General features: G+C 34.5%; 1 protein-coding gene across 1 annotated transcript in view; it reads left to right on the top strand.

Annotated features, from left to right (window-relative positions):
- Positions 1 to 1,242: 1,242 nt before the first annotated feature.
- LOC110445907 (transmembrane protein 145-like) overlaps positions 1,243 to 21,941 on the top strand; it is a 33,118-nt gene continuing 12,419 nt past the window's right edge. Inside the window, exons 1-3 of the mRNA XM_021490769.1 lie at positions 1,243 to 1,378; positions 15,339 to 15,413; positions 19,561 to 19,635. Coding sequence (XP_021346444.1) covers positions 1,277 to 1,378; positions 15,339 to 15,413; positions 19,561 to 19,635 — 252 coding nt within the window. The 5' untranslated portion in view covers positions 1,243 to 1,276. The remainder of the gene's footprint in view (positions 1,379 to 15,338; positions 15,414 to 19,560; positions 19,636 to 21,941) is intronic.

The raw sequence follows: 21,941 nt of genomic DNA, 5'->3' as shown, positions 1-21,941 counted from the left end.
GCCAAGTTACCGTGACGTAGTAAATGTAAATATTTAAATTCCAAGATCATGCGATAAGTTGGTCTACAAAATTTCACTTTCATTTTGTTTTCACCTACGACGTAAGCGCAAATACGAAATGTCATTAAAATATAAACCTTAGTTTAGGTCCAAAATCTAGCTGCAACAAATTCTCAGGTGCCTGTGGTCTGGGTTTCGAACCTCACGACATACGGCACCCAAATCACCCGGCCTAGAATATTCACAGCTCCTACCACAACATTCGAAATTTTAAGATATAACTACTGGTCGTGCACGGGATTATAAATGTATTATATATATTGCAAGGTAACCAATAACATATTTTAAATTACCCGTTGGGAGATGTATTACAAAAGTAATAATTGCATACACAAAAATCGAATTTAGCATAGACAAATAGCATTAAAGGAAGATACCCAGTAAGGATTTCATTGGACAGGAGGTGCAGAAAATTGAATTTAAAATATGTTGGAATATATATAAAAAAAAGTATTGCATAGATCTACCCAGAAACCGTGTTCAGTGTATAATAAAAAATAAGATGCGGTTTTCATATGATAGACAAAAAAAAAAGTTTAGTATTTATAAACAAAATAATGTATATGTTAGTCAGAATATTACATCAATTCATAATATAGATATGTAATATGTTAGATGGCAAATTACATAATTAATATAACTTTAAATTTACTCCATAAATGAAACTTTAAAAAAAAAATCCGAATGCTTCAATGAAATTAATTAATATGGTAACTATATATATTTTTCAAATAAACGAACTCCGTAAATGTAAAATCAGCAAAAAGAAAATACATAAAACCAATGTCAATACACTGATGCTACGTCACCGCAGGGATGTGCAGTGGACCAAGGGCGTGTCACAGACTATTACCAGAGACGTAAAGTAAATTAAGTTAATTTAGGTCTATGCTAACTTATTACCAATCATAACGCTAGCCAGTGTGATCTTTAAACGATCAACCAAAGACATGAATAATATTTTCTCAATTACTTCTTTGTTATTTTAATCATAACATAAACTTGCAATCCACACCAAGCACGTAAACAACACAGTAAACAGGTTTTTAAACCTAAATCACGACTTGTTTATACTCGTCACCCTTAGCAACACAATGCAGGTGCTCGTTCACCGGAACCTTTCGATACCCCGAGGTTTCAGATTTGAATATTTCAATGGATAAATAGAAAGAGGTTCCGAAAAGTAAGAAGTCCCAGTTTTGACCCCAGCTAAATCATGGACGGGATGTGGATATTATCGTTGTGTTTTGCTTTTATTTTGATTGTACCTGGACACGTGACAGGAAAACGAGTAGATGGAACTCTTACAACTCTTGAGGTAAGCTTTCAAACCACCATTGTTTTTATTGTTGAATTAGTCGATTGGTACCCTATCCCAAAACTGTCTGGCGATGTCAGCTGAGTGAAGGAATATACATGTTATATACAATGTGTATTCACGATCGTGTCATTATGGCAATATAGATATTAGTCTGGTTATATTTAAACTGGCTCACACGGATCCTGATTATTCGTCTGCTGGATAACCGAAATACGCGGTAATGAAGCGGACGTAAAACCTATCAATCAATCAATCAATCGGATCCTGATTGTTTACATTTGTCCGAAATAATAAGCTAATGACGCGCCCTAAGGTCTCCGCGTCACGCTATAATTAAACTCAGGTACCTAAATTGCCAGAAAATAAAATAAAGTGAGGTACAAAATGAAACTCTGCTTTACAAGAATCTTGAGGTTCAACAAGCTAGCCCAAGTCAAGTCAAGTAAATTTTATTTAACGTCGATATGATTACAAAGATAAAAACAAGCTCGTAAAGTGAGCTTTAACCATCGACATGAAACATACATAAAACAAGGTTTCATTAATTTAACAAGATATGTTCATGCTGTAAAAGTAACAATTAGACAGGAAGCATCAAATAAAACATATTTAAATTTCACTAAATAAGAACAATAATAATATCTAATGCGGTAATAGTGGCATATGTTCCATTTATCACATTTGAATTTCATTTATTATTTGATCACTTTTGCTTGAAGGAAAGGTATAAAAGAAGAACTTGAGAAAGGATAGTACAGTGGTACATGGTCAGCTCCAAGGCTGTTATATACACACATTAAGCTCTTTGTAAGGATGCTTAAATGTACATGTACTATATAAAAGGTTGTGTATTGACAATCGTGTCATTATGACAATATGGACATTAGTCTGGCTATATTTAAACTGGCTCACACGGACCCTGATTGTTTACATTTGTCCTATATTTCCATTATAAAAACACTTCTGAAGATCAAATTAAATAAATAACTAATAAGGTAAACCCATGTCACATCGTAATGACGCACCCTCAGGGCTCTGTGTGACGTCATAAACTCGGGTACCTAAATTGTAGTAGCCTAGTAGGACAAGGAATAGTGATATATATAAGATAGTGCCGTCGCTGGGCCTTGAACCCATGACCATTGGCTCTCCAGCCGATAATCTACCGCTGAGCTAAAGGGAAATTCCATACAGCTGACGCTTTTAAGGCAAAACCTAATTAATCTTTAACAAAATTGCCAGAAAAAAAGAAAAAAAAGTGAGGTACAAAATGAAACTCTGCTTTACAAGAATCTTGAGGTTCAACAAGCTAGTCCGAGTTTCCTCTGGCCCTGACACCAGACTTAGACATTTTGACAGAGTCTGGTGTATCTATAGATATTTGTCAAAACGTCTTAGTCTGATCACTCTGGTGTCAGGGCCAGAGGAAACCCAGGTTATCTACAAGATAGATGCTATATAGTCACAAAAAATTCCAACCCATATATATATTGATACGTGATACTCATTGACCTTTATTGGAAATTAGAATTCACACATATGTATGATTTGAAAATACTGAACTTGTACATTAACTGTTCAAATGGTTCATATTGAGGAATCAATGTAGTAAAAAATAAGGCAATGAGGCTGATGTCTGCACAAAAAATAGTTCACCCGACTTGCAATATGCCGGTCTCTTTTGTGACTTAACGGAATGTTATGAAATGACGTAATGTGTAAAGTTCATTTATATTCCTAGGTCATGTGGAGCTTAATTTATTTCTCTTTAACAAGCTGTGGAGATGTACATACCAGCCTCAAAACAAGATGAGGGTGGCTATGGACATGCAGAAAAATCACAGTAAAATGACCATGTTATAAAACCAATGGCATGGTGACCTTCTGGAAACAAAAACTTTATATGAAATGTCCTTTTGTAACATTTCATGTTCTAATAAAATAGCTCTAGGCATGTTATAATCGTTAAAACACTTTTCAGTTTCAATATTTATAACATATCTGGTGCATTTTTATGATTTATAACATCACAGACAGTTATAAAATAGTACTTCTGTTAAATTTCATTTATTTAGGTTACTTAGCCTTTTTTATTTTAGTTTATTATCTGATATAATTTATTACAAGTTAATTTCATGTTCTAATTAAATAGCTAGACATGTTATAAACGTTAAAACACTTTTCAGTTTCAATATTTATAACATATCTGGTGCATTTTTATGATTTATAACATCACAGACAGTTATAAAATGGTACTTCTGCTAAATTTCATTTATTTAGGTTAGTTATAAATAGCCTTTTTATTTTTTTATTTATTATCTAATAAAATTTATTACAAGGGAACTTTACTTCAATTTATGGGATTCGCATGGCAACAACATCTATCTCGATTTGAGGCCATTATTCTTGTATATTACGACATAGCTATGTTGTTTACTTGTTATTACGACAATGCTATTTTGTTATTACGACATAAGTGTGTCGTTATTATGAGATTGTAAGTCGTTATTACGACATAACAGTATTTCACTGTGGCCCATTCCGTCTTCCATTATATCGGCCTATATCTTTAGAATAAGTAATGATGGGACTCACCAACACTTTGAAAATAAAATTCTACGAAAATCAATATTCAATACATTAGGCCAAAAAAAATATATAGTCTGTTTAGGGTTGCATGGGCCAAAAAACTAGGGTAGGTACATGTAGGTCGGACTTTTTTTTTTTTTTTTTTTAATTTTTGGTCATGTGATTATGACCCTACTATTGTGCTCCATATGATGACATTTAGCGCCAACACGGAGCTGGAAGCCATTTTGAAAGGCAAGGAACCTTCTAAAATTCAAAAATCAGCGGGTGTAAAAAAAGTTTTGGGTCGGGGGTAAAAAGCTAGGGTCGGTCGGGAACCCTAAAGAGACATCTTTTTTTTTTGGCCTTAGGTATCACTGCCTGGAAAAAAAAGTAATCTTCCAAAGGTATAGCCCACTGGTCATTGCAGGTCATGATCATGATCTACCAGCCATTTTAAGTAAGCTACCGGTCAGTGTCTGCTTATTATATTTAATTGCCATTACTACATTCGAAGGACATCTTTAATTTGAGAACAAAACAATGCATGCTATACCAAAGATATGTCGTACATACACGGGTACATGTCCTTCAGATTATTTTATTGTGTAAATAGGCAATACATCATAAATATATTCACCAGGTATGTAATAGATAGCGTTACATACTATAAATCACCTTCAAAATTAAACCTGAGGGTTCGGCACAGGTTTCAAATCTATAGAAATTTTGTCCTGACAAAATCAAAGTACCGGTACTTTATTGCACCACTTTGCAGGTGATACAACTTGATATCATAAGTCCTGCATACCTGAGATCGATCTCGGAGAAATTCCTTGATTTAATAAATATTGAAGTGAATCATGGTACTGAATAATCTAAATCTATATGCATGCATGGGCGTTGATGTTAGATTTGCTCTTTGAAAGTTTGAAAGGACAGGAAGTACTATACTGTCTCTTTTCTTTATAATTGGTCAGAAAATTATTTAATAAATATATGATATTGAGGGTGTAACGCTTTAAGTTTGAAGATAATGACTACAAAAAAAGACCTGTACATTTTGATATTTTTATCATTTTGTCACGTTCATGTTGAAGTTCCAATTATCAATCTTGAATCTTGGACCGATTCCCAGCACAATCTGTCGGCCATGAAGTCTAGAGCCTCTGTTTGAATTCAAATCCAGATGTGTACCGGTACCCTAATTAACACGCTCTTAGAATAGAAAGATTTCTTAGTTTATTAGCACCAATCCTTCATAAAATATTACCTGTTTACACCTCATTAAATCATTATTTGAATTCATTTCCTTAAGCCACAAAATTTGAGAATGATTTGGTCCATGACATTTTGACCTGTTCTAGTTTATTAAAAGTAAATTAGAAAATAGGTTGTGGGGGATATTCAACTTGATAGTGTGTGTATGGTTGTTCTTGCAGTTACATATTAAAAGAAATTGATTAAAACTTTAAATTCATCCTTTTTCAGTTTAATTTTAACTAAAAATAAATAATTCAATCTTGAATATAATACTGAAAAATTTGTTTGGACAATAATAGTTATGGTGGCAGTCAACTTTACCTTAATTGTTAAATGTGTTTAATTTGATAGCCTATCCTATTTTTTTTCTGTGGGTGAGGGTGAGGGGGGCTAGTTTTAAACAATAACATATGTACTGTTAAAGTCTTGCATTGTATATATATATATGCTGTGTTTATTTAAAGGTCAGAGGTTAAAAACAGAATGCCAATTTAACACAGATGTTGCTTTGTTACGAGAGAACAAAACTAAGTACTTTCAAAGAAGTTTATTAGTCTATGAGAGTCATACGTAGTATAGTTCTTTGTAACGTTAGCTATAATATTTGTAGTTTGAACATGAAACGCCCCATTGTTCAAATAAGTATGGAATAATTTTAAAAGCCTAATGATATTACGGTAAATATGTATCTTTTAAAAGTCACATGGAAACAGTCATGATCATGCACATTTAAGTGGAAATTAAAAAAAAAAAAATACATTTAAAGTACATTATCCCTTTCAACCCTTCATAGTTTTAATAGACTCTACCGTTAATAGATCTGGATGGGTTCATTATGGTCTACAGTGGTGAAAGGGTTCGGTAATAACCTAATCAATACTTAAAATATGCAACATTTTATAACACCATATAAAATTTTATAAAAGTAGCCCAAAGCACTGAACTGTATAAATGTTCAACAACAAGCCAGACAGTTCATGAAGCATTTATTAATGGAGTATCGTAAACGAATCACAAAACCTTTACTAAAGGGATTTCCATACTGTTGTCAAAAACTGTATAGGGCCAAAAAAAATTTTTTTTGTATTTTTGTGTGTACCATGTGGTCATGTGATTATGACCCTACTATTGTACGCAAAACAAAGAATTACATAAACAAGGTTCATTTGGAGGCAAATTGTGCTCCATATGCTGACATTTAGCGCCAACACAGAGCTGGAGGCCATTTTGAAAGGCAAGGAACCTTCTAAAATTTGAAAATCTGCTTGTAAATTTCCAATTTCTTTTTTGGGTCGGGGGTAAAAAGCTAGGGTTGGTTGGGAACCATAAACAGGCATATATTTTTTTTGTCCTAACTATGCACTGTTAACCAGGGGTGGACACTAACACTAGTCCGCTAGTCCTGGACTAGTAGATTTCATTAACTCATTCACCCCTGAAGACACATTTGAACTCTTCCAATTCCAAAGGTTGGAATAATTCATCGTGAAATTTCAGGGGTGAATGAGTTAAGGACTAGTGAATCACCTTACCGAACTGGTCCTTTGGACTTGTGAAAAATATGATTATAAAATAAGAATTCTCTTTTTTAAAATTTAGAAAACTGCTTAAAATAAGATATATTGCTTGATAATTGTCAAAATTTTCCTAAAACTTCACCATTTTTTATCATAGTTATATATCTTAATTCCCGGGGACTGTCCCCTACTTAAGATGTTTCGTGCTGTAGATGGCAGTGTTTACTTAGTTATCAGGCAATCTTGGACTAGATACTTAGACAAAGGACTAGTAAATAATCTTTTCAACTAGTTCTGTGGACGACCAAGCAAAAAAAGTTAGTCTTTAACCCTGGTAACAGATTTTTCCGGCATGACTATATAGACTATAGTGTTTATTATCATTTCTGAAAAGAAAATATATCTTGCGTCCATTTAATGGAAAAATGATGATTATGAAGTAATGGAAAAATAACAAGTAAGAAATAAACAAAAGAAAATCATAGGGTCAAAGTTCAACAGGGCAAGACCCAGTCCTGTATTCATGAAAACGTGCTCAAGCATTATGATTCTGTGGTAAAATTAAACCAACTTTCTTGTAACTCACTAATTAAATCTTGTTAAACAAATCAAAAAGTCAAATATAAATATTGAAAACAGAGATCTGCTTTAAGCCTCTTAAATTTTTCCCCAAATCATTGATAAAATAAGATTTTCTCATTAGTGTATATAGCGGGAACAAGAAATTTGCACAAAATCCATATGCATGCTTGAGCATTAGAACAAGTTCATAAATATGGTTCAGGGATTTGAACCCTGGACTTCAGATTGCTATAATATTGCTCTTACTGACTGAGCTACCTAGTGTCCTGACCCAACTGTGCTACAGTTATTTCCAAAAGGAAATTAAGGGGAGGTATTTCTGTTTATACAAAAATCTACAGTTCAGTGGGACAGGGATCCTTAATTTGAATTCACCCAGACCATCATTAAAAAATTGTTAAATTGGCAGCATCCTGACTGACTCAGTAAAAGAAGCACCTAGCTACACAAACTACTTTTTATAACTGTTAAAAAAAAATCTTGGTGATTAATATAAAAATATCATAAATATGCAAGACCATGCACACAGCGTACTCATGAATATACTCGTCTGCGCAATAAATGAGTGCTTTCTGATTCGTTAGAAAAACACAAGTTTGTGGTCTTGCTTTTATCCCATACCTTCTGTATTTGGTAGAGATCGATACAAAGATTTTATAAACTTGCAAATACTGGGAGATTCCCATTAAAAGTAGTTCCGGCTAGTTGGTAAATACAAGATTCCGTATAGCACATATGCAATACAGAACGTTGTATTTCATGGTCTGAAAATTGCTTGTATAATAACTATAACAAGATTCAACAGGTATGTGATAAAAAAATTCTTCTTACCTTCCAATTTTTTAGGATGGCCTCATTCAAAATTTAGTCAAAGAATAACACCCAGCTGTGGTTATATCAAAGGAAGAAAAAATATTTTTAAAATTATAAAAGAAGCACCAAAGGTTGTTATTTATAAACCATTCTGACATCACCAATTAGTTTTTTTGCCTCGTTTGTTTTTTCGAATGCCCATACCAAAACCTGACTGCAGTTCAAACTTCATGAAAAAAACCATAAAGGTGAAATTTAAAAATATCAACAGCGATGTTCAAAGAGTATATAAATATGCATGGGGTCAGACTGGGGTTCGAACCCTGGACCTACCCGGTTCCCACTACAACTACATAGACTAAATAAATATTAAGGGGAGGTAACTTCATGAAAAGACTGGTGTAATTCTCTAGATTTTTGCCTTCAGTGGGACATTGATTCTTAATTAAAATACATACCATACATTTTTATTGATTGATAAATATTATGGAGAAGATTTTTCAAACATTATGATTTATATATACATTTTGTATATATATCAAAAGCTATATACTTTGAAATTATGACATGTATGGTTTAGTGCACAAACTGTGTTGTGGATATTTCTCAGCATAATCACAATAACTTCATTGGACTAATAATAGATGTGGAGGTCAAGGTCACTAAGATGTTAACATTACCATGCGATGATGTCAAGGTCACTGAGGTCTCTGTATGTCGAGGTCAAAGAGAATCTTGCTGGTTATATAATATGATCAAACTCAATGTACTGGCCCAATGCATGTACAATAAATTGTAAATCCATCAAGCAGAATTTACCTTTTAGCTATACATGCATTATGTATATTACTCCTGGGTTCATTATAAGTTTCCCTACCTTCGATCAATACCAAGTCAGATTATGTATTGTCCCAGTATCGCAAAGTATTATCTGACTTCAGTTAGCTTTCCAATAACAATCAGACTATCTTCGTCCCCCTAGGGCTTGTTTTATGGATCCTGACAGCTGAGCAGATATATATACCAATCATGAAATTTACAATCAACCGATCTCATTATATCAATATATATTTAGCTTCTGCTTTTCACATCGTACCTGGCTAAAAGAGTCGATACTTTGTTGAAATGCCAGCCATTCACTGCCACTATGTCAATATATTTTATAGAACATTTTTCGCCAATGATTAAAAACAGGAATCGGCATTGAGTGTCAATGCAAACTATTGTTGGTTTCAGAGAAGGGTTGTCAGTTTCGAGACCAATTTCTAAGTCAACATCCCAAAAAATAGTAACTGAGATCAAATCAAATACAACTAGTACGTCTCTTGTGACGTTGGTTCCTAAAGAAAAAATTGATCTCCACCGTTGCTGTAAATACCATATTTGCTGTAATTAGCACCCCTTCACTTATAAGCAACCCTCCCCTTTTTCAGGAGGTATTGGAATTGTATAAGCTTCTGCCCATTCCAAACCAGAGGCCAAACAAAAAAAATCTTAAATGTTTCAGGTAACCCTACCCACCCTAATTTTAATTTTACGGTAGACCACATAAAATTATCTTTAAAAATGAAACTTGTTACCTATACCTACCTTCCTACCCTAAATGTTTCTAACATGTTACAGAAAACACACATGTTGTTTTGTCTGGCCTGAAGATCCTGGTGTGACATACTGTACTTGGTACACTTTTAAAGCAGAGATTTATAATGTCTACTGATCATGGCTGAAATTCCGTGAAGCAGGTCCGGGTGAAATATTTGATATCCAAACCTCCAGCCATACCGGAATGTTGTAACATCCTTCTGTTAAACATTTACACTGTACATGTTACAAGAGTTGAAACTGCACAACCTGTTCTAATCTATCATGACTTAAGTTTTTTTATAATAATAATAATAATAATTCGAGGTTCTTATATACCGCTTTATCACAACCTAGTTCGTAGGTCGTCTCCAAGCGGTTCACAAATTATTATCCGTGGTTATAGGGCCTTTGCAACCAGCCAATTCCTTTCTCAACTCCCTGAGGAGCATATACAGCCGGTGCTGCCATTTCGGCGCTAACAGCTAGCATTCAACAATTCTAGCACTGCCCAACCACATACTCATTTACAGCTGAGTAGACTGGAACAAGCAGAGTAAAGTATCTTGCTCAAAGATACAACACAGTGCCGTGCCTCGACTTGAACACGCAACCCTTCAGTCACGAGCCTGGCGTCCTACCACTAGACTACCATGCCTCCTTTTTACAGTATAACAGGAAATATTCGCCATGTTAAATTTTTCGCCCTTTGACAATAAAATCCGTTTTCACCCAATATGCAATTTGCCCCTCACATTTTCTTATTGTGTAAATAATGTTGCTTACAAATGTTCACTGTAATGAAATAGAAATTCGCCCTCATTACGGAGGGCCAGAAAGAGAAATATTAAACTGTGGTGAACATTACTTGGTATCCAGCTGTAACATGTACAGCCTGTATTAATATAATTAAACTGTAAAACTAGACAATAAATCACTGCTCATTAACATATATTCAAGCTGCTCAATACCATGCATGTATCATGTGAATTTGGTTGAATGGAAATATGTTGCACACTTTATGAAATGTACTTTTGCACTTGGTTAACCAAGTGTGTTTAACGAATGAGGAAGTGTGATTCCTTAAGCTTGATTAAGCACAAGACATGATTTACATTATGATACAATGTTTTATTTCTTCCGTAATCCAACACTTAAGGCTGTAAGCTACCGTACTGTAAAATACAACTCCTTACTGAAAGAATTCCACACTTAGGGACCTGTGAGATAATTTTCTAAGGCCTGGTAAATCAATTCATAAACGATTTAAAGGCGATGTCACAACATTGTATAGATTACATGTCCAGGATCCCCAAACTACTGTTAACTGTTTCACCACCATAGACCGTAATGGACTAATCCCCATAAACGCATGGAAGAGTCTACTAAAGTTACCTATGGGTGAAAGGGTTAAAAACTGTAGCTAAGAATTGGAAATGATTAAATCTTCTAAAATAAATATTTTCTGAAAAGAAAACCATACTTTGTGGAACTGTCCAAAAACTAATCAAGATAAAGTTAACCCTTTCACCCCTAGGTAACTGTAGTAGACTCTACCATACATTGATATGGATGAATCCATTATGGTCTACAGTGGTGAAAGGGTTAACAAACAAAAATCAAGATGAATTACTTATAAGGCCAGAAAAAAAAATTATGTGTCCTGTCACATGTTGGAAAATATTTAGGGTAGGTAGGTACAAAATGTACAATGTAGGTAACATTATTTTTTAACAAATAATTTTATATGGTTTATATAGGAGAGTGATCTTGACTTTAACAGTGCTTCTTTAAAAATTGTCTTAAAAAGTTTAGGGTAGGCATAAAAAATAGGGTAGTCGGAGGGCGAAGGTAGGGTTAACACCAGAAACACCAAATATTGTTTGTTTGGCCTAAACAAAAGGAAATCAACAATGATACATGTTCTGGGTGGTAAAATGCTATAGGCCGGGCCAGACCAAGATTCAAATCTTGGATTTCCAACTATTATAGTACATGTCATTCTACCCGACAGAGCTTCCTGGTTTAATACAGGCGGGCATATAGTCACGTCGCAGTATATTACAATGACATAAAGGGGAGGTAACTCTATACATTGTACGAAAAACTGCTGTGGAATTCCCTGGTGTAATCACGTTCACAGTGAGACAGGAGTAATAAGCCTGAAATGAAAATAAGCAGATCTTTAAAAAATAAGTTTTTTGGCGTGTGTATCCTGTGTACCGGTTTTCCCTGGCCAATATTTATATATTGAGATAGCCCTCCAGGCCTCATGCCCCTGATTTCGTTTGCCACCTCCCTTATACCAATTATAATAAGTCATAATTAGTCATAATAGGCAATTATTTATAATTTGTAACTTGAGATATGTACCTTTCTTCCTATGACTTTATTCCTCCATAAACGAAGAGTACATATGAAAATGTAATAATGTTTTGACAAAGAATTAGAAAAATTAGTAGATATCAATAAAGTGTAGGCATAGCAAAGGTTACATAAATGACATATATTGATCATACTAGATCAAGGCGTCAATGAGGAAAAATACACGAAACAGGAAATATAAGAAGGGAAAAAAGTTATAAATACATGTTTGAGACAAATTCAATTTGATTGTATATATACATATTTACTGGAAAGTGAATTCAGCAGCTTTGACAGAAAAGCAACAGCACTCGTATGCAAACCTAGTGCAGCACTCATCATCCGGGAATAGTTCCCGTATATTATCACGAATGTGCCCCAATAGGATACAAAGAATTTCCTGTCTTTCTAAACTATCAAGTTTGACGTACAACTCAACCGGATAATGTTTACAATATCAGTAAAAAAATCGTCACGGAAGGTAACCAAATCTGGATGTCTACAATCAAGTAAGCAATGAGCTAGAGCACCCTGAGACATTGTTTTACATTTAACACATAACAGCTCACAGTATGGGCTTGTTAATCACAACTTCGCTACTCTACTGAAAATATGAGATTGAAAAGGAAATAACTGTTTCCACAAAAACCAAAGAGACGACGGACGAAGTGTTCCATGCAAATATAGGAATCAACAAAAATTCAGGCGCTCATATATACCATTCTGATTGTTCTTTTGAACAAATAGCATTTTTAACAAAAAAAAATCCAGGACTGTTTGGAAGGGGAAAAAGCTTCTTCCAAGAAATAGCTCAAGAACTCTTCCAGACCTATTTTAAAATTATGAACCAGATGTCGTAAATGACACCTTTAGTACTTTTATAAACACGTAGGTGTTTCTGGTACAACCCTAATTAGAATAGCTGTTTTACAGTAGCTGAAGATCTCGGACGACACAAAGAACCAAAGAATTGAAGTTTAGACCGTTCTACTTTCGCCTTCAGTGACGTTAGCCCCCAACATACCAAGTGCCATGTCAGAACGTGTTCTGAAGGGAAAACAGTCTGAATGACTTTGGCACAAAAATGTTGAATTATTTCAAGCCGTGACCAATCCTTCACTTAATGAAAACCACAATTCCGAGCCAAATAAACAGCATGGAAGAGTTACAGAGCGAAACAGCTTCAGACCGATGAGAGGGTTTAATGACTTCCCTATTAACCCTGCATTTAAAAACGAGGGGCAGGAACTTCTTAACTTGTGAAGTACGTTTTCAATATCTGGACGACCAAATTTAAATTTGTCTAGAAATATTCCAACGTGTGTGGTATGTTCAGACTCATTCACAGTGTCAACACCCAAGCGCCAGTTACGTGAGGATCTGGCATAACATGTTTTAGATTATTAAAAAACTACAATACCTGTTTTTGAGGTGTTGTACTTAAACCTCCATTTACAACTATATCTGTAACATATATTCATCAAAACATCTAGATTACACTTGGTATAAGACAAAAGTACAATATCGTCAGCCTGTGTCGGACAAGTTACGTTAACATCTTCTATCATTAGGGATGTGTTTGAATTGCATAATTCTTCCAATAGATCATTGATAAATAATGTATACAACCATGGTGATAATATACTACCCTGCCTAGTACCTTGCTCTATAAGGAACCAGTTAGAACCATTACTTGTGACGGTTCGTGTAAGATGTGAATGTTTGTGTTAGTTAGGTTAACGTGCGGATATGCGCACGAATTCAGTCTGATGTTATTTGCATACTTCAATGAAAACAAACACTGATATGCATCTGGATTAAGATCTAAAGCTATTAAAATAAATTAGCGCATTTAGTTAAGAAATGAAATGAGAAAGTAGATATTTATGTCAGAGTTTTGTGTGGGAGGTCAATTTTCAGGGCATTCTGGACATCGTTTTTGAGGCAAAAACTTGTGCGCAGAAATAGGCAAGTGTACAGTGATTTTATTTCAGTATTTTCAGCCCAAAAAAGTACCTGGGCAAATTACATAAATATATATATCGCCAAAACCTTCTTATGTCTTCACCAAAGTCGAGCTGGAAATATCATGGCAGCCTTCGAGGTTTCACAGAGATTTATGTATGGAGATCCACATTTAAAATTTGTACAAAAGTGCTGAGTTCAGGGACCAAACTTTAACAGATTCTTAATAGTCCCCTACAAAAAAGTCTAGAATAGTTCTATAATTGTTCAAGAACAGTTCTTGACCCACTCTTCATTGAGTGTTCTAGAACGTTAAATGAGACAAATTTCTAGAAAATTTGTTACTAGAAATGTTCTCAAACTTTGTTACTAGAAATGTTCTTAAACTTTGTTACTAGAAATGTTCTCAAACTTTGTCACTAGAAATGTTCTCAAACTTTGTTACTATAAATGTTCTCAAACTTTGTTACTAGAAATGATCTCAAACTTTGTTACTAGAAATGTTCTCAAGCTTTGTTACTAGAAATGTTCTCAAACTTTGTCACTAGAAATGTTCTCAAACTTTGTTACTAGAAATGTCCTAGAACTTTGGTACTAGAAATGTTCTAGAACTTTGTTACTAGAAATGTTCTAGAACTTTGGTACTGTTCTTGATGTTGTAGAACTGTTCCAAAACTATCGCAGTTACGCAGGAGACATTAAAGATAAGATATCGGATTTTTAACATTGAAAAAAACCTTTGTATTCTGTGTGTGTGTCTATATGTTTGTACATCAATATATTATGTCACTAAACTTGTTATAAATGGTTATCTGGGAGGTCTTTATGATTTATTATGTTGTCTGTGGTTTAGTATACGTACCTCAAATGATATTTGAAAATTAAAAGACGAAAAGTATAATTATTTCAGTAAATATCCCCTTGTGTGTTCCTTATATATATTGACACACAAATTAAATCCGCACTTCTATCACCAATAAATTGTGGTGTCTCGTTTACAGTTGGTAGAACGTCCGTCTAGAGTTCAGAATGTCCTGGGTTCAAATCTCAGTCTGACTGGTCATTTCTCTTTCTTTTCCTGTTAGATAATTAAAGTGAGGAAGATACCTCTAATACCACAGTAGGCAGTGTAGCTTCTGACAACGAGATAGTTTTTATATATTGAGTTGTCGGAGGCAGAGGAGGCCGGGTATTAATATCGGTACTAGCTAGGCATATATACATGTACCAGTGTTTTGAAGATGCACAAAACTAATTTGGTAAAAATGTACATGAATGATGATCATTTGTAATTTTGATTTCAGGATTGGCACTTCATCACAAGATTCTGCTTTTTATCGGAGAAAGGGAGGCTGAGATATGTATTTGAGTACCCACAGGTAAGTTATCTCCCCTTTGTTTATTGTAAACTTTTATGATAATTTGACGTTTTCATAGTATTACATTCACAGATTATATAGAAATAATAAAACCAGGAGTTTGATAAAAAAACCAGTTAGTCATATCATTTGAACATTTTAACAGTTTTTAGGTCACCTGAGCTTTAGCTGAAAGTTGGTAGGAATGATCGCCTTATGGTCCTGACAAAGTGTTGTTATTTTTCGGGTCGATCAGAAATCCAATATGGCCGCCACGGCCGCCATTTTGAAAAACTATTTCAAACTTAAAGTCAAGTTCTGCTGGGCCGATTGAACTGAAAGTTGGTAGGAATGATCTACTCATGGTCCTGACAAAATGTTGTTATTTTTCAGGTCAATCAGAAATCCAATATGGCCGCCACGGCCGCCATTTTGAAAGACTATTTCAAACTTAAAGTCAAGTTATTCTGCTTAGGCCGATTGAACTGAAACTTTGTAGGAATGATCGCCTTATGGTCCTGACAAAGTGTTGTTAATTTTCGGGTCAATCAGAAATACAATTTGGCTGCCATGGCCGCTATTTTGTAAATACCTATTTCAAACTTAAAAACAAGTTCTAATAGGCCGATCTCACTGAAAATCGGTCTAGGAATGATCAGCTCATGTTCCTGACAAAGTTAAGTTAACATTATACTTAACTGTTTTTTACTCCAATTGGTACATATTTCAACAACAAAAATAAATACTGTAGGATTCAGGTGACCGTTAAGGCCCATGGGCCTCTTTTTTTTTTATATGTCCGTCCCGTCCCCTTGCGTCCTGTCCCGTCCTGTTCCATCGAACATGAAATACTGAAACTAATTTCACATGGTGAGGGAGTGGGGCATTCATGTCTTACAGGCATTTTCTAGTTTAAGTTTAAATTACATATATATATGTATTTCAGATATTGCTTAAAAATACCAGGTATATGAACAAACTCGTTCAGTGTAAATTTATATAACATATAAAGAGTGTACAATGTCATTCTAGCCATTTTGAGATGTATTTACCAATTAGGCCAAACCAAAAACATGTTTATATGTCTGAAATTAATGAAGGTATACATACAGTGCTTGTAGGTAATAAATATTTTTCAATATTTCTTTTGTAAGGTTTATAGCTATAGGAGCTCAAAGGTAATCTTGGCTTTAAAAGTGCTACCTTGAAAATTGCCAAAAAGTTTAGGGTAGGCCAAAAAAAACCATTAAAATACCTGAACAATGACTTTCTTATGAATTTTTCGGGCGAGTTCTCAACTCCATATTCAAAATTTTAATGAGTTGTATTTATACTCAAATATCCGAGTAACATGTCCCAAAACTCACAGGTGAATATTTGGAATTTTGTAGCAACATAAAAGTTAACCAATCAAAAGACAACTTAGTATTTAGTCTGCACCGTATGAGTCAGACGTCACCATTATTCCGAAAACAATCTGAAACAGCTCCACCCAAAATGTATATACAATGTAAACAACTAAAGCCTACAAACTTACTGGGACCGTCTCCTGATTGATTGATTGGACATTATGTATACGTCCTTGTACCGGTTATAACCAAGCCTAGGACAAATTATGTGACTGCCCATGTACAGTACATTCACCACAGAGCTTTCTCTATGTGAATTTCTAATAGAGCCCCCTGATATTAACAGGGAAACATTATCTAAGCATCAACTGTCAATTTTCAAAAATCATCGACATATTGGCTAAGTGTGTAACCGTATATTTACTCTTAATTTGTATTCAAAGAGTCTGGTTTCTGACCTTCTTAACTTATTCACCCCTACATATTTAAACTGGACTTGCGAAATGCCCAGTTGTTGATTTGATATTTGGTTCAAATATGACTTTGGGGGTGAATGAGCTAAGATCATTTCCTTCCAAAATATCATGTAAGAGACTAAAATATTCATGTTTGTGAAATATTATAATTTCATTTCAGAGGTTTGAAGTTGAATTGCCATCAGAATACATAATGAAAATTAAAAAAAAATAACAAAAAAATATAGCACTATAATTTCCAATATGACCGGACTAAAATTTGACCCCAAAATGACCCCTGAAAAAGCACTCAAGACTCCATCAACTTAGCATCTAGTGTGTGTTCATCCAACACAGGGTGTAGTTCATGCAATTGAAATTCAAAATATATTTACATATATATCAGAATACACAACTATACATTCCTAATTGTTTGAAAAGGTGTTTGCCGTTTCTAGGTAGACAAACGCTTAAGGCGGGTAATTCTGGGTAAACAAACAGGAACCGATGCTTATGGCGGTATATATATGTGGTTATAAATTTTATGGCTGTAAATTTTTATTATCAATACCTGTGGATATCTCAGAAACACTTTTATAAAAGGTTTAAATTCCCCCTGTGAGTGAATTACGATCGTGTACCAGATACAGTCAGATATGGCGAACCTATAAATATTATTGTGTATCTAGATTGATTTTATAGTGCAGTGTATTGCCAGGTAAAGTAAAATACCTTTGTATTGGCATTGACACTGTATATATATATTGCACCTTACCACATGCAAATGGCATTTAAATAGGCTATGAATGCCGTGACCGGATTGTTGACATCATCATTATGACATCATAATTACATATTGAGTTGGATATACTTGTACTTACCCTGACCCTATACTATATTTACATTATTTAACTCATTCACCCCTGAAATTTCACAATGAACTATATTCCAACCTTTGAATTGGAAGAGTTCAAATGTGTCTTCAGGGGTGAATGAGTTAAACTAAATGCTGAATTATTTAATTAGTGTAATTAGATTTTCTATGAGATTCTATGATTTCAAAAATTAAAAAAAAAAGTATTGAACTGTTTTCAATTTGCATTCTTAAGCAATATGAATTAATGCCAACCTGGTAAAGGCAATCCAACCTGAAATGCTAGCAGGATTTATTGAGTTTGTCCTGTTGGCATTCACATTGCCTATGAATTGCAACTTAAAGCAGTACAAAGCTTACATATATATAGCAGTCAAAATGTAGAATATATAACCTAGACTGTTTTCTCAGTTATCATATATATTGATAAAGGTAATTTATAACAGTTTATGACAAATTCTAATTTATTAACTATTGTTATGGTTGACCTCTCATTTCTAACAAAAGTGATATCTCATTGTGTCATTTAATTATATAAGTAAAAAAATAATATTTTGCAATCAAACAGGAACTTTGTTTGTTTAACTCTAGCTTGCATTGGCATTTATTTAATGTAGCAATTTCAGAAGTGAAACAACATTTTCCTGAAACTTTGAGGGGCGAAACACATGTGAAATAGACATCTAGGGAAACTGAAAATCATTTATGGTCACTTTGACCTTGACCTTTGCAATTGGTCCAAATTAAAGCTTTTAGTAAACCCTTAATCATTTTTGACTCTCCAGAATGACATTTGATCCTTTGATTTGAAAAGAACATGTCTATTTCACATGTTGATTTGAATCTTAGAGATTTGGAACATTTCTAGAAATGACATTTTGTAAATTTGTTTGTGGATTTTCCCCCAGAAGTATCAGCAGAGAGGATGAGTGCTATATACTGTTCTAAAAAAACCCACTGTAGAACTGTCTTCACGATCCCAGCTGTCCCGCTGCCAAAAACTGAAACTGCATTGGAAAAATATTTCGCACATGACTGTTATAAACTTTCATAAATCATTGCTCAAAAGAGAACTGTACCTTTCAAAATGTCTGTATATATATGAAAAATAACAATTAAAATGTTCCTGGTAATAATAAAATAATTAATTACTAATTTCATAGGTGTTAATATAACCCTTTCACCACTGTAGATCATAAATGGACTCATCCATATCAATACATGGTAGAGTCTACTAAAGTTACATAGGGGTGAAAGGGACTGGACCCAACTGAGCTAGCTGGATATCAGAAGTGGCCTGACCCAGTTGTGTTACAGTAATACGGAGAACTCATTTAAGGGGAGACTATTGTATTTAAGATAAAACTACAGTGGAACTCTCCAATGGTTTGTCTGCAGTGGGACAGGGTTCCTTAAATCAAAACTATTGTCACAGTAAAGAGGTGAAGAGAATTAGAACGCTGTATTTACTGTTGATTTCTGTTTAACAGGAGTTCTTGGATCAGCAAATACTGCTGTATTACGACGACTTGAGCCAATGGAGTGAGGCGTACCCCAGTGATAAGGTATAAACATATTACGACAACTTGAACCAATGGAGCGAATATACCCATGTCATATTTTTTGGCGTATTAACCCATGTAATATGACCTATCAGCCCTATGATTGGTTGTAATTTTCTATTGTTTTGATTGTGACGTCACGCCTAGGACAAATACATGACGTCACAGACTGACGCAATGGAGTCAAAATGGCAGCTTTTTACATTTCAGTTGCATAAAAATTGTCGTTTGACATGAATAAATGTCATAAATCTTGATTATGTGATGAAAAGGATCTTACACTCGTTTTTCATTTCATTTGAAATTTATGAAACTTGTCACAAATTTTTCATTTTAGCTCGCCAGAGGCTCGTTGAATTGAAAAATTCTTAGACTAGTTTCATAAATTTCATATGAAATGGAAACTTATGTAAGATCCTATATGTATGTTTGGAAAGTTTGACGACCTCTGTGTTTCGTGAAGTTTGACAACCTCCAATTTCCAACCCGATTTGTCCATTATAGGTTCAAGTTTGACTTTCTGTGGCAAAACATACAGACTTCCCTAAAAAAAAAAATCCAAATAAAAATCACAATGGTGTTATTATGTCGTTCCTAACAAAAGCAATTTGTACACAACAAGTACATGTATGTAATGTTCCTTTGCAGAAGGCATTGTTGTATTAGCGATAGACTGTATACACCAGTGGTTAATAAGTGTGGTGATTATCAGTTAATGTGACATGACGGTATACAATCAGTCTGTCGATGTCCTGTCGTTCTTCTGTGTATTTGACACTGTGCCAGATATATTAATGAGTTTGTATGTTATTATAAATTATGCATTGTGATTTGACCTCCGTTTACCTCTGTCCGTGCCAGTACCCCTCCCATTGTAAATTTTATATAGTGATGTGACTTTCCAATTTCTCCGATCTACCCCTGCCCCCTATCCCTACCCCTGACCCTGTCCCTGTCCTGTCCCCTACCCCTACCCCCGACCCTGTCCCCTACCCCTACCCCTGTCCCTGCCCAATACCACTGCCCCTGTCCCTGCCCCTGCCCCCTACCCCTTCCCCCTACCCCTGTCCCAGCCCAATACCTGCCCCCTACCCCTACCCCTTACCCCCTACCATGTCCCTGTCCCCTTTGGTCCCTGCCCCTACCACTACACCTACCCCTACCCCTTACCCCCTACCACGTCCCTGCCCCATTTGGTCCCTGCCCCTACCACTACACCTACCCCTTGTCCCTTGTCCCTGCAACTGCCTTCCCCCTCCCATCTCATCATCATGAGAAGCAGCTTAAAAAAAAGTACAAGGTTTGTTCATTTGTCCACCTGAGGGGTTACCCTATTCTACACCCTGAGGCATAAAGGAGAATTTTATCTCATTACAATTGTCAGATTAGCTCGAAAATCAACAGAAAAAAACCCACTCTCAACTTAAAGCATTTTCACTGGCTACTATTTTGAAAATGAAATCTTCTTTTTGAACAAAAATTTCATCAAATTTTATGACAGAAAAAAATCCCATCTTTCTGACTTAAACAACTTATATGTTAAGTTAGCATTCAATTTGATTACTTGGTCAGTTTCAGCAAAACAGTTTCCGATTTTCCCCAGTTTCACGATGCCATCTCATTGTTGTCCTTTAGTGTTCACTGTTGACAGGCACTACTAAAGTTGCTCGAATAAATCCGTTTAATTGATTATTAGTCGTTTTACCTTCAACTATGACTAACCAATCATTATTTTCTATGACTAATATAACCAATCATGATTTTCTATGAATAATATAACCAATCATGATTTTCTATTACTAATATTATAACCAATCATTATTTTCTATGACTAATATAACCAATCATGATTTTCTATGACTAATATAACCAGTCATGATTTTCTATGACTAATATAACCAATCATGATTTTCTATGACTAATCGTAGTTTGATTAGACCATGAAAACTTTCAGTTTTATGATGAACTTCCTTCAAATATCATTTCTGCCTATTTATATCATTAGTTAAAAATATCCATCACAATTTATCTGTATTTACAGCATACTGGGAAATTTTCACCACAGTTTAATTTTTTACTTTTCGCACTCTATGATGAGGGCAAATTTATCATTACAGCAAATATAATCAAACAAAATAATGTTTATAGTTATTAAATGCGAGACGCAAAGTTAATACTGTGCGAAAATTGATTTCATGGGTGAAGAGCGAAAGTTTGACTGGGCAAACATTTCCTGATATACAGTATATATATTCCCTTTAAATGTTACGATCAATTCTCAATCACTTGAGAAATTGTCATCATCGAAT

Source organism: Mizuhopecten yessoensis, unplaced genomic scaffold (assembly GCF_002113885.1).
Source record: "Mizuhopecten yessoensis strain PY_sf001 unplaced genomic scaffold, ASM211388v2 scaffold2411, whole genome shotgun sequence".
Lineage (NCBI taxonomy): Eukaryota > Metazoa > Mollusca > Bivalvia > Pectinida > Pectinidae > Mizuhopecten > Mizuhopecten yessoensis.
Note: the sequence above shows the minus strand (reverse complement) of the source record. Positions and strands in the feature narration are given on the sequence as shown.